This window comes from Anomaloglossus baeobatrachus, chromosome 3 (assembly GCF_048569485.1).
Source record: "Anomaloglossus baeobatrachus isolate aAnoBae1 chromosome 3, aAnoBae1.hap1, whole genome shotgun sequence".
In the NCBI taxonomy this organism is placed as follows: domain Eukaryota; kingdom Metazoa; phylum Chordata; class Amphibia; order Anura; family Aromobatidae; genus Anomaloglossus; species Anomaloglossus baeobatrachus.
This window is the reverse complement of record NC_134355.1, coordinates 209,439,505-209,453,685: the sequence shown is the minus strand read 5'-3', so window position 1 is coordinate 209,453,685 and position 14,181 is coordinate 209,439,505. Positions and strand designations below refer to the sequence as shown.

General features: G+C 50.2%; 1 protein-coding gene across 1 annotated transcript in view; it reads right to left on the bottom strand.

Moving 5' to 3' along the window:
• Positions 1 to 14,181, bottom strand: part of COG2 (component of oligomeric golgi complex 2) — a 260,876-nt gene that overhangs the window by 84,140 nt on the left and 162,555 nt on the right. The window contains exon 13 of the mRNA XM_075339700.1: positions 12,938 to 13,132. Within this exon, the coding sequence (XP_075195815.1) occupies positions 12,938 to 13,132 (195 nt within the window). The remainder of the gene's footprint in view (positions 1 to 12,937; positions 13,133 to 14,181) is intronic.

Below are 14,181 nucleotides of genomic sequence, written 5' to 3'. Positions count from 1 at the left end.
CGGAAGCGATTGTTCGCAGTTATTTTGGCTAAAGGTTGTGCAACCAAGTATTAGGCTAAGGGTTCCAATACTTTTGTCTGGCCCATTTTTGGAGTTTTGGGTGAAATGATCAATGATTTGATTTGTTTCATTCTCTTTTGTTTTTTCATTGCAAGCAAAATAAATGAAGATGATAATAGCAAAGAATTTGTGATTGCAATCATTTTCAAGAATAAACCGAGTATTATCTGACAGAATTGCAGGGGTGCCAATACTTTAGGCCAGCACTGTATGATCCCTATATGGAGGTAATATCGCTGTTGGTCTTTGTATACAGATTCATTTTTAGTAACAGCATGGTCATCTGCTGACGTTCCCCTATAGACATAATAAGGCTGGCACACCATAGATATAAACCTGGTTACCTGGTTAGGGGCCCACTCAGATGTTTTACCCCTCCTGAGCTGAAAAGATCAAGCTAATTATGTATTTCCCCTTGATATCTACCAAAGGACAGTAGAGTTGTGAAGCACAGTTCTATCATATAATGAGTGGGTTTGGTCGCCATACCTACATAAAGCGTTTTTCCGTAAAATACAGAAGGAATTAAACAGAGGTTGATGCTTTTTTTACCTGTTTCTGACACAAAAGCCCCTCCGCACACATTGGCCGCTCAGCCCCGCTCCCCGCACACATTGGGCACCTATACACCTCCCTCCCAGGACTACTCCACCTATTAGACACCTCCCCCCCAGGACTAGTCAACCTATTAGACACCTTCCCCCAGGACTACTCCTCCCATTATACATCTCTCCCCCAGGACTACTCCTCCTATTATCCTCCTCTCCCCCCAAATCTACTCCTCTTATTATACTCCTCTCTCCCCAGGACTACTCCTCCTATTATACTCCTCTCTCCCCAGGACGACTACTCCTATTATACTCCTCTCCCCCCAGGACTACTCCTCCTATTATACTTCTCTCCCCCCAGGACTACTCCTCCTATTATCCTCCTCTCCCCCCAGATCTACTCCTCCTATTATACTCCTCACCCCCCAGGACTACTCCTCCTATTATACTCCTCACCCCCCAGGACTACTCCTCCTATTATACTCCTCTCCCCCCAGATCTACTCCTCCTATTATACTCCTCACCCCCCAGGACTACTCCTCCTATTATACTCCTCACCCCCCAGGACTACTCCTCCTATTATACGCCTCACCCCCCAGGACTACTCCTCCTATTATACTCCTCACCCCCCAGGACTACTCCTCCTATTATACTCCTCTCTCCCCAGGACTACTCCTAATATTATTATAACTCCTCTCTCCCCAGGACGACTACTCCTATTATACTCCTCTCTCCCCAGGACGACGACTCCTATTATACTCCTCTCCCCCCAGGACTACTCCTCCTACTATACTCCTCTCCCCCCCCAGGACTACTACACCTATTATACTCCTCTCCCCCAGAACTAGTCCTCCTATTATCCTCCTCTCCCCTCAGGACTACTCCTCCTATTATACTCCTCTCCCCCCACCCCAGGACTACTCCCCATAATATACTCCTCTCTCCCCAAGACTACTCCTCCTATTATACTCCTCTCTCCCCAGGACTACTCCTCCTATTATACTCCTCTCCCCCCAGGACTACTACACCTATTATACTCCTCTCCCCCCAGAACTACTCCTCCTATTATCCTCCTCTCCCCTCAGGACTACTCCCCCTATTATGCTCCTCTCACCGCAGGACTACTCCTCCTATTATACTCCTCTCTCCCCAAGACTACTACTCCTATTATACTCCTCTTCCTCCAGGACTACTCCTCCTATTATACTCCTCTCTCCCCAGGACTACTCCTCCTATTATACTCCTCTCCCCTCAGGACTCCTCCTCCTATTATACGCCTCTCCCCCCAGGACTACTACATCTATTATACTCCTCTCCCCCCAGGACTACTCCTCCTATTATCCTCCTCTCCCCCCACCCCAGGACTTCTCCTCCTATTATACTCCTCTCTCCCCAGGACTACTCCTCCTTTATACTCCTCTCCCCCCAGGACTAATCCCCCATTATCTTCCTCTCCCCCCAGGACTACTCCTCCTATTATACTCCTCTCCCCCCAGGACTACTACTCCTATTATCCTCCTCTCCCCCTAGGACTACTCCTCCTATTATACTCCTCTACCCCCACCCCAGGACTACTCCTCCTATTATACTCCTCTCCCCCCAGGACTACTCCTCCTATTATACTCCTCTCTCCCCAGGACTACTACTCCTATTATACTCCTCTCCCCCCAGAACTACTCATCCTATTATACTCCTCTCTCCCCAGGACTACTACTCTTATTATACTCCTCTCCTCCCAGGACTACTCCTCTTATTATACTCCTCTCCCCCCAGGACTACTCCTCCTATTCTACTCCTCTCCCCCAGGACTACTACACATATTATACTCCTCTCCCCCCAGGACTACTACTCCTATTGTTCTCCTCACTCCCCAGGACTATTCCCCCTATTATACTCCTCCCCCCCCCAGGACTACTCCTCCTATTATACTCCTCTCTCCTCAGGACTACTCCTCCTATTATACTTCTCTCCCCTCACCCCAGGACTACTCCTCCTATTATACTCCTGTCTCGCCAGTACTACTCCTCTTATTATACTCCTCTCCCCCCAGGACTACTCCTCCTATTATACTCCTCTCCCCCCAGGACTACTCCTCCTATTATACTCCTCTCCCCCCAGGACTACTCCTCCTATTATACTCCTCTCCCCCCAGGACTACTCCTCCTATTATACTCCTCTCCCCCCACCCACCAGCAACTACACACAACATCTATATATATAGTAAAAATCATACATTAACTACACAATAAATTCTAGAATACCCGATGCGTTAGAATCGGGCCATCATCTAGTATAATATATATATATATATATATATACATATATATATATATATATATATATATTATATACGCACACACACACACACATCTTGCATTCATTTCAGGTTTATTTTTCTTTGAAGTTAGAACACATGCAACCATGTTACATGATTGATGCAAATTATGAACTTGCTCATAGCGAGCACATCTATATATATAATTGCCTTATTCTGTCTGTCTGTCTGTCTGTCTTGCTCCAAAATTCTGTCGTTACCGTGACAAGCGTCTCATTGGCCGCTCGCCTCGCCTCCGCCCCGCCGCACGGATTGGCCGCTCGCCCAGGCTCCGCCCCCCACACGGATTGACCTCTCGCCCCGGCCCCCTGCACGCATTGGCAACTCGGCCACGCCCCCGCCCCCCTCACGCATTGCACGCTTGCTCTGGCCCCGCCCCCCGCACGCATTCCCCGAACCGACACGGAGCCCCGACTCCCAGGTGAGTGCTGTACCCCCGGGAGCCCACACCAGCGTACGCCGGCAACCCAGCCGACACATACCCTCGCATTGCTGGGGTTGCCGGCATACGCTGTTGTGGGCTCCCGTGCGTGCGGGGGACGAGGTATGCTGGAAACCATGGTACACATCGGGTAATATTGTGTAGCATGGTTACCGGCGTATGCCGGCTCCCTGCCCATTCAGATCGTTGGTCTCCTGCTGTCACACGCTGATGTGTGCTGTACAGCAGGAGACCAACAAGTGACCCAGCACTGTCTCTTTGAATACTTACCTGATGTGTATCATGCTTACTAGCAAACCCCGACTCTCGGCACACGTACGCTGATAACAATGATACACATCAGATAACTACGGGAACCGCTTTGCATAGTTGACCCCTCGGCAACGCCCCCACGCCCCTGCTCGGCCAGGCCCCCACACTCTGCCCCCTCGGCCACGCCCCCCCACTCTGCCCCTTGGCCACGCCCGGCCACGCCCCCACACTCTGCCCCCTCGGCCACGCCCCCCACACTCTGCCCCCCCTCGACCACGCCGCGCACACTCTGCCCTTCGGCCACGCCCCCCCACAATCTGCCCCTCGGACACGCCCCCACACGCTATTATACTCCTCTCCCCCCAGGACTACTCCTTCTATTATACTCCTCTCCCCCCAGGACTACTCCTCCTATTATACTCCTCTACCCCCAGGACTGCTCCTCCTATTATCCTCCTCTCCCTCCAGGACTACTCCTCCGATTATACTCCTCTCACCCCAGGACTACTCCTGCTATTATACTCCTCTCCCCCCAGGACTAATCCCCTATTATCCTCCTCTCCCCCAGGACTACTCCTCCTATTATACTCCTCTCCCCCCAGGACTAATCCCCTATTATCCTCCTCTCCCCCCAGGACTACTCCTCCTACTATACTCCTCTCCCCCCAGGACTACTCCTCCTATTATCCTCCTTTCCCCCCAGGACTACTCCTCCTATTATACTCCTCTCCCCCGACCCCAGGACTACTCCTCCTATTATACTCCTCTCCCCCCAGGACTACTACACATATTATACTCCTCTCTCCCCAGGACTACTCCTCCTATTATACTCCTCTCCCCCCAGGACTACTACACATATTATACTCCTCTCTCCCCAGGACTACTCCTCCTATTGTCCTCCTCTCTCCCCAGGACTACTCCCCCTATTATCCTCCTCTTCCCCCAGGACTAATCCCCTATTATCCTCCTCCCCCCCAGGCCTACTCCTCCTATTATACTCCTCTCCCTCCACCCCAGGACTACTCCTCCTATTATACTCCTCTCTCCTCAGGACTACTCCTATTATACTCATCTCCCCCCACCCCAGGACTACTGCTCCTATTATACTCCTCACCCTCCAGGACTACTCCTCCTATTATACTCCTCTCTCCCCAGGACTATTCCTCGTATTATACTCCTATCTCCCCAGGACTACTCCTAATATTATACTCCTCTCCCCCAAGGATTACTCCTCCTATTATACTGCTCTTCACCCAGGACTACTCCTCCTATTATACTCTTCTCCCCCCACCCCTGGACTACTCTTCCTATTATACTCCTCTCTCCCCAGGACTACTCCTCCTATTATACTCCTCTCCCCCCAGGACTACTTCTCCTATTATACTCCTCTCCCCCCAGGACTACTTCTATTAGACTCCTCTCCCCCCAGCACTACTCCTCCTATTATACTCCTCTCTCCCCAAGACTACTCCTCCTATTATACTCCTCTCCCCCAGGACTACTACTCCTTTTATATGACTCTCTCTCCAGGACTACTCCTCCTATTATACTCCTCACCTCCAGGACTACTCCTCCTGTTATACTCCTCTCCCCAAAGGACTACTACTCCTATTAGACTCCTCTCTCCCCAGGACTTCTCCTCCTATTATACTCCTCTCTCCCCAGGACTACTCCTCCCATTATACTCCTATTATAGTCCTCCTATTATAGTCCTCTCTGGGGTGCGCAGCATGGGGGGATGAAGCACGATAGGGAGTGCGCAGCATGGGGGGATGAAGCACGATGGGGAGTGCGCAGCATGGGGGGATGAAGCACGATGGGGAGTGCGCAGCATGGGGGGATGAAGCACGATGGGGAGTGCGCAGCATGGGGGGATGAAGCACGATGGGGAGTGCGCAGCATGGGGGGATGAAGCACGATGGGGAGTGCGCAGCATGGGGGGATGAAGCACGATGGGGAGTGCGCAGCATGGGGGGATGAAGCACGATGGGGAGTGCGCAGCATGGGGGGATGAAGCACGATGGGGAGTGCACAGCATGGGGGGATGAAGCACGATGGGGAGTGCGCGGCATGGGGGGACGAAGCACGATGGGGAGTGCGCAGCATGGGGGGACGAAGCATGATGGGAGGTGCGCAGCATGGGGTATGGAGCACGATGGGGGTTCACACCTCCCCTCCAAAGCACACACACACACCGCCATACACGCACCGCACAACACACCACACACACACACTGGGAACCACAAACACCGCCCTACACAGACACCCACACACAGACGCCATACACACACAACACCCAACACACAAACACAGCGGCACACACACACTGCGCAAAACATACCTCCCCCCAAAACACACACACACAAACCGCTCAACACACACAGCACCACACACACACACACACAACGCTGCAGACACACAGCGCTCCACAAACAACGCAACACACAAACACCACTCTCACACCTCCCCACACCCAGACTACACACAACAACATCTATATATATAACAAAAATCATACATTAACTACACAATAAATTCTAGAATTTCCGATGCGTTAGAATCGGGCCACCTTCTAGTATAATATATATATATATATATATATTATATACACACACACACATACACACACACACACATCTTGCATTCATTTCAGGTTTATTTTTCTTTGAAGTTAGAACACATGCAACCATGTTACATGATTGATGCAAATTATGAACTTGCTCATAGCGAGCACATCTATATATATATAATTGCCTTATTCTGTCTGTCTGTCTTGCTCCAAAATTCTGTCGTTACCGTGACAAGCGTCTCATTGGCCGCTCGCCTCGCCTCCGCCCCCCCCGCACGGATTAGCTGCTCGCCCAGGCTCGCCCCTCCACACGGATTGGCCTCTCGCCCCGGCCCCCTGCACGCATTGGCAACTCGGCCACGCCCCCGCCCCCCTCACGCATTGCACGCTTGCTCTGGCCCCGCCCCCCGCACGCATTCCCCGAACCGACACGGAGCCCCGACTCCCAGGTGAGTGCTGTACCCCAGGGAGCCCACAACAGTGTACGCCGGCAACCCAGCCGACACATACCCTCGCATTGCTGGGGTTGCCGGCGTATGCTGGTGTGGGCTCCCGTGCGTGCAGGGGGCGGAGTACGCTGGTAACCATGGTACACATCGGGTAATATTGTGTAGCATGGTTACCGGCGTATGCCGGCTCCCTGCCCATTCAGATCGTTGGTCTCCCACTGTCACACGCTGATGCGTGCTGCACAGCAGGAGACCAACAAGTGACCCAGCACTGTCTCTTTGAATACTTACCTGATGTGTACCATGCTTACTAGCATACCCCGACTCCCGGCACACGTACGCTGATAACAATGATACACATCAGGTAACTATGGAAACCGCTTTGCATAGTTGCCCCCTCATCCACGCCCCCACACTAGGCCATGCCCCCGCTCGACCCCCCCGCTTGGCCTCTGCCCCCTCGGCCACGCCCCCACACTCTGCCCTCTCGGCCACACCCCCACACTGCCCTTCTTGGCCACGCCCCCCCTCGGCCACGCCCCCACACTCTGCCCCCCCTCGGCCACTCCCCCCCACATTCTGCTTCCCCTCGGCCACGCCCCCCACACTCTGCCCCGCTCGGCCACTCCCCCCCACAATCTGCCCCTCGACCACGCCCCCACACGTTCGGCCACGTCCCTCACACACATTGGGCACCTATACACCTCCCCCCAGGACTACTCCACCTATTATACTCCCCTTCCCCAGGACTACTTCTCCTATTATCCTCCTCTCTCCCCAAGGACTACTCCTCATCTCCAGGACTACTTCTCCTATTATCCTCCTCTCCCCCCAGGACTACTCCTCCTATTATACTCCTCTACCCCCAGGACTACTCCTCCTATTATCCTCCTCTCCCCCCAGGTCTACTCCTCCTATTATACTCCTCACCTCCAGGACTACTCCTCCTATTATACCTCTCACCTCCAGGACTACTCCTCCTATTATACTCCTCACCTCCAGGACTACTCCTCCTATAATACTCCTCTCCCCCCAGGACTACTACTCCTATTAACCTCCTCTCCCCCCAGGACTACTACTCCTATTATCCTCCTCTCCCCCCAGGACTGCTCCACCTATTATCCTCCTCTCCCCCCAGGACTACTCCTCCTATTATCCTGCTCTCCCTCCAGGACTACTCCTCCTATTATACTCCTCTCGCCCCAGGACTACTTCTATTATACTCCACTCAACCCAGGACTACTCCTCCTATTATCCTCCTTTCTCCCCAGGACTCCTCCTCCTATTATCCTCCTCTCCCCCCAGGACTACTCCTCCTATTATTCTTCCCCCCCCCAGGAATACTCCTATTAGATTCCTCTCCCCCCAGGACTACTCCTCCTATTAGACTCCTCACCCCCAGGACTATTCCTCCTTTTATACTCCTCTCCCCCCAGGACTACTTCTAGTATACTCCTCTCACCCCAGGACGACTACTCCTATTATCCTGCTCTCCCCACAGGACTACTCCTCCTATTAGACTCCTCACCCCTAGGACTACTCCTTTTATTATCCTCCTCTCCCCCCAGGAATACTCCTCCTATTAGACTCCTCTCCCCCCCAGGACTACTCCTCCTATTATCCTCCTCTCCACCCAGGACTACTCCTCCTATTATCCTCCTCTCCTCCCAGGACTACTCCTCCTATTATACTCCTCTCCCCCCAGGACTACTCCTCCTATTATACTCCTCTCTCCTCAGGACTCCTCCTCCTATTATACTCCTCTCCCCCAGGACTACTCCTCCTATTATCTTCCTCTCTCCCCAGGACTACTCCTCATATTATACTTCTCTCACCCCAGGACTACTCCTCCTATTATCCTCCTCTCCCCCCAGGACTACTCCCCCTATTATACTCCTCACCTCCAGGACTACTCCTCCTATTATCCTCCCCTCCCCCCAGGACTATTCCTCCTATTATCCTCCTCTCCCCCCAGGACTATTCCTCCTATTATCCTCCTCTCCCCCCAGGACTATTCCTACTATTATACTCCTCTCCCTCCAGGACTACTCCTCCAACACACACACACTGCACAAAACATACCTCCCCCCAAAACACACACACACCCACACAAACCGTGCAACACATACAGCACCACACACACACACACAATGCTGCAGACACAGCGCTCCACAAACACCACAACACACACAATGCAACACACAGCACCACACACACACACAACGCTGCAGACACACAGCGCTCTACAAACAACGCAACACACAAACAACACCGCTCCCACACCCCCCCACCCAGATGACACCCAGAACATTCACAGTGCACTACACAAATACTTGGCAACTACAGACAATATATATATATATATATATATATATATATATATCAAAAATCATACAGTAACTACACAATAAATTCTAGAATACCCGATGCGTTCGAATTGGGCCACCTTCTAGTCTATATATATAATTGCCTTATTCTGTCTGTCTTGCTCCAAAATGACGACATTACAGTGACAACCGTCGCATTGGCCGCTCGGCCCGACCATCCACTTGGCCCCGCCCCCGCACACGTTGCCCGCTTGGCCCCGCCCCCGCACACGTTGGCCGCTTGGCCCCGCCCCCCGCACACGGTGGCCGTTCAGCCCCGCTCCCCACACACGTTGGCCGCTTGGCCCCGCCCCCCGCACACATTGGGAACCTATACACCTCCCCACCAGGACTACTCCACCTATTAGACTCCTCTCCCCCCAGGACTCCTCCTATTAGATTCCTCTCCCCCCAGAATTCCTCCTCCTATTAGACTCCTCTCCCCCAGGACTCCTCCTCCTATTAGACTCCTCTCCCCCCAGGACTCCTCCTCCTATTAGACTCCTCTACCCCCAGGACTTCTCCTATTAGACTCCTCTCCCCCCAGGACTCCTCCTCTTATTAGACTACCCTTCCCCCAGGACTAACACTTCTATTATACTCCTCTCCCCCCAGGATTACTCCTCCTATTATAGTCCTCACCCTCCAGGACTACTTTTCCTATTATACTCCTCTCCCCCCAGGACCACTCCTCCTATTATACTCCTCTCCCCCAGGACGACTACTCCTATTATACTCCTCACCTCCAGGACTACTGCTCCTATTATACTCCTCTCCCCCCAGGAATACTCCTCCTATTATACTCCTCTCTCCCCAGGACTACTCCTCCTATAATACTCCTCCTATTACAGTCCTCCTATTATACTCCTCTCTGTGGTGTGCACAGCATGGGGAATGGAGCACGATGGGGGGTGCGCAGCATGGGGGGATGAAGCACGATAGCAGTGTGCAGCATGGGGGATGGCGCATGATTGGGGTGCACAGCATGGGGGATGGAGTACGATGGGGGTGCGCAGCATGGTGGATGGAGCACGATGGGGGGTGCGCAGCATGGGAGATGGAGCACGATGGGGGTGCGCAGCATGGGGGATGGAGCATGATGGGGGGTGCGCAGCATGGGAGATGGAGCACGATGGGGGGTGCGCAGCATGGGAGATGGAGCACGATGGGAGTGCACACCTCCCCCCAAAACACACACACACACCGCCACACATGCACTGCACAACACACCACACACACACTGGGAACCACAAACACCGCCCTACACAGAGCCACACACACACAGAACACCCAACACACAAACACCGCGGCACACACAAAGATACGCACACACCGCGCAACACCCACACACTACACAAAATATACCTCCCCCCAAACCAGACACCCACACCCCACACACACCCACACAAACCATGCAACACACACAGAGCTCCACAAACAACGCAACACACAAACAACACCGCTCTCACACACACCCACACCCAGAAGATTTACAGCGCCCTACACAAACACTTGGCAACTACACACAACAACATCTATTTATATATATATATATATATATATATATATATATACAGTGCCTACAAATAGTATTCAACCCCCTGCAGATTTAGCAGGTTTACACATTCGGAATTAACTTGGCATTGTGATATTTGGACTGTAGATCAGCCTGGAAGTGTGAAATGCACTGCAGCAAAAAAGAATGTTATTTCTTTTTTTTTTTTTTTTTTTAAATTGTGAAAAGTTTATTCAGAGGGTCATTTATTATTCAACTCCTCAAACCACCAGAATTCTGTTTGGCTCCCCTAAAGTATTAAGAAGTATTTCAGGCACAAAGAACAATGAGCTTCACATGTTTGGATTAATTATCTCTTTTTCCAGACTTTTCTGACTAATTAAGACCCTCCCCAAACTTGTGAACAGCACTCATACTTGGTCAACATGGGAAAGACAAAGGAGCATTCCAAGGCCATCAGAGACAAGATCGTGGAGGGTCACAAGGCTGGCAAGGGGTACAAAACCCTTTCCAAGGAGTTGGGCCTACCTGTCTCCACTGTTGTGAGCATCATCCGGACGTGGAAGGCTTATGGAACTACTGTTAGCCTTCCACGGCCTGGACAGCCTTTGAAGGTTTCCACCCGTGCCGAGGCCAGGCTTGTCCGAAGAGTCAAGGCTAACCCAAGGACAACAAGGAAGGAGCTCCGGGAAGATCTCATGGCAGTGGGGACATTGGTTTCAGTCAATACCATAAGTAACGTACTCCACCGCAATGGTCTCCGTTCCAGACGAGCGCGTAAGGTACCTTTACTTTCAAAGCGTCATGTCAAGGCTCGTCTACAGTTTGCTCATGATCACTTGGAGGACTCTGAGACAGACTGGTTCAAGGTTCTCTGGTCTGATGAGACCAAGATCGAGATCTTTGGTGCCAACCACACACGTGACGTTTGGAGACTGGATGGCACTGCATACGACCCCAAGAATACAATCCCTACAGTCAAGCATGGTGGTGGCAGCATCATACTGTGGGGCTGTTTCTCAGCCAAGGGGCCTGGCCATCTGGCCCGCATCCATGGGAAGATGGATAGCACGGCCTACCTGGAGATTTTGGCCAAGAACCTCCGCTCCTCCGTCAAGGATCTTAAGATGGGTCGTCATTTCATCTTCCAACAAGACAACGACCCAAAGCACACAGCCAAGAAAACCAAGGCCTGGTTCAAGAGGGAAAAAATCAAGGTGTTGCAGTGGCCTAGTCAGTCTCCTGACCTTAACCCAATTGAAAACTTGTGGAAGGAGCTCAAGATTAAAGTCCAAATGATACACCCAAAGAACCTAGATAACTTGGAGAAGATCTGCATGGAGGAGTGGGCCAAGATAACTCCAGAGACCTGTGCCGGCCTGATCAGGTCTTATAAAAGACGATTATTAGCTGTAATTGCAAACAAGGGTTATTCCACAAAATATTAAACCTAGGGGTTGAATAATAATTGACCCACACTTTTATGTTGAAAATTTATTAAAATTTAACTGAGCAACATAACTTGTTGGTTTGTAAGATTTATGCATCTGTTAATAAATCCTGCTCTTGTTTGAAGTTTGCAGGCTCTAACTTATTTCCATCTTATCAAACCTGCTAAATCTGCAGGGGGTTGAAGACTACTTGTAGGCACTGTATATATATATATATATATATATATAACATTAAAGGGTGCTTTACACGCTGTGACATCGCTACCGATATATCGTCGGGGTCACGTCGTTAGTGACGCACATCCGGCGCCGGTAGCGACATCGCAGCATGTGACACAAATGAGCGACGATCAATGAGCACAAAAACGTGAAAAATCATTGCACGTTGACACGTCGTTCATTTCCTTAACATCGCTGTTGCCACAGGTAGATTGTTGTTCGTCGTTCCTGCGGCATCACACATCGCTATGTGTGTCACAGCAGGAACGACAAACATCTCCTTACATCCATCCACCGGCAATCAGGAAGGAAGGAGGTGGGCGGGATGTTATGTCCCGCTCATCTCCGCCTCTCCGCTTCTATTGGCCAGCCGCTTAGTGATGCTGCAGTGACGTCGCTATGACGCCGAACGCAACTCCCCCTTGAGGGAGGGATTGTTCGACGATCACAGCGATGTCGCTGACAAGGTATGTGCATGTTACGCTGCCGTAGCGATAATGTTCGCTACGGCAGCGATCACCAAATGTCGCACATACGACGGGGGTGGGTGCTATCGCGCTCGACATCGCTAGCGATGTCGCAGCGTGTAAAGCACCCTTAACTACACAAATTCTAGAATACCCGATGCATTAGAATCGGGCCACCTTCTAGTCTAGAAATAACAGTACTAAATAAAACAGTATGCTTAAGGAAATACACCAATATATCATAATCCATTGTTCATTCTCACCTGTTCGTTTAGTTTATCTATATCAGCAACAATAAAAATTAGCTGACATGTTGACAAAACAGAAGCCTGCGTATCTGAAGCTGATATAGTTTGCTGGTCTTCAGAACTAAAGGCAGGAGGTAAATCTCTGTTACTGGATGGCATCAAACTTTCGCTTTCAGTTATATTACGTTCCGAAGTGACACAGGCGGACAACTGGAAAAAAAAAAATAATTTAGGAAAATTCAATTTATCTACAAGCTAGACCCTTTAGAAAAACAAAACACTGTCAACATGTTTTTTAGCAAAATAAAAAAAACAGCTTCTTTTTAGGTGTTCCAAGAAATCAGTATTCGTTTCAATGATGATCCCTTTGGTTTATTTAGAGAAACTTCACAGTAAAAATAAGTTGCAAACAGTACTGTATGGAGACGTTATATAGTTACAGCTTAAAAACAGGGAAAAGCTAAACCACACAATAGTAAATAAAATGTTGTACTTTATTAGTTTAAACAGGACGAATAAATCCATACAATATTATACCGCATTATAGGAGGAGAGAGAAAGGAGGCATGACAGACATAGATGCAGCATTACTGCATGTACACAAACAATTCAGGAGCCGTCCCAGTGACAACTCAGCAAGTCATTTATTTCTATAAGTAACAAAACACCATCAAGTAAAAAGAGCATGCTAAGATTCAGATATTGTTACCGGCAGTTTAGTTTCCATTTTGGAGGTGCATAATAAGTTAAATACCTAACCAAATAACAACAACCATTGTGGATAATGTCTACCAAGTCTTGATGACAATAGAAATCCCAAAGATAACATTTCTTGGTTAACCCCAATGCAGAAACAATTTCACCAATTAATCACTATTACCATGTAATCCAAGATAACCACTTTTAATTTTAATTGATTGGTGCAGTTGTTATATCTGGGCTTGCTTTAATATATAGAAACCAAAAAGAAAAATACCAAACATAAAGGTCATGGACATATCAGAAGAGTTGATACAAGTTCATACAAAAAGGTTTTTATTTTTCAGGTAATGAGTGACAGCAAAGAAAAAAGGTTCCATTCTCCCTTCCCTGCGCCCGCTCCTGAAGGCCTCCGTAACGCTGACACTTCACGTCACCGCTGGAGAGCCGGAAGTGATGCGGGCGGGACATGAACATGCGCGCCGTAATCGGGGCACAATTGATAGGTTGATTCAACCATCAGCTGGAGAGCCGGAAGTGATGCGGGCAGGGGTGGTGAC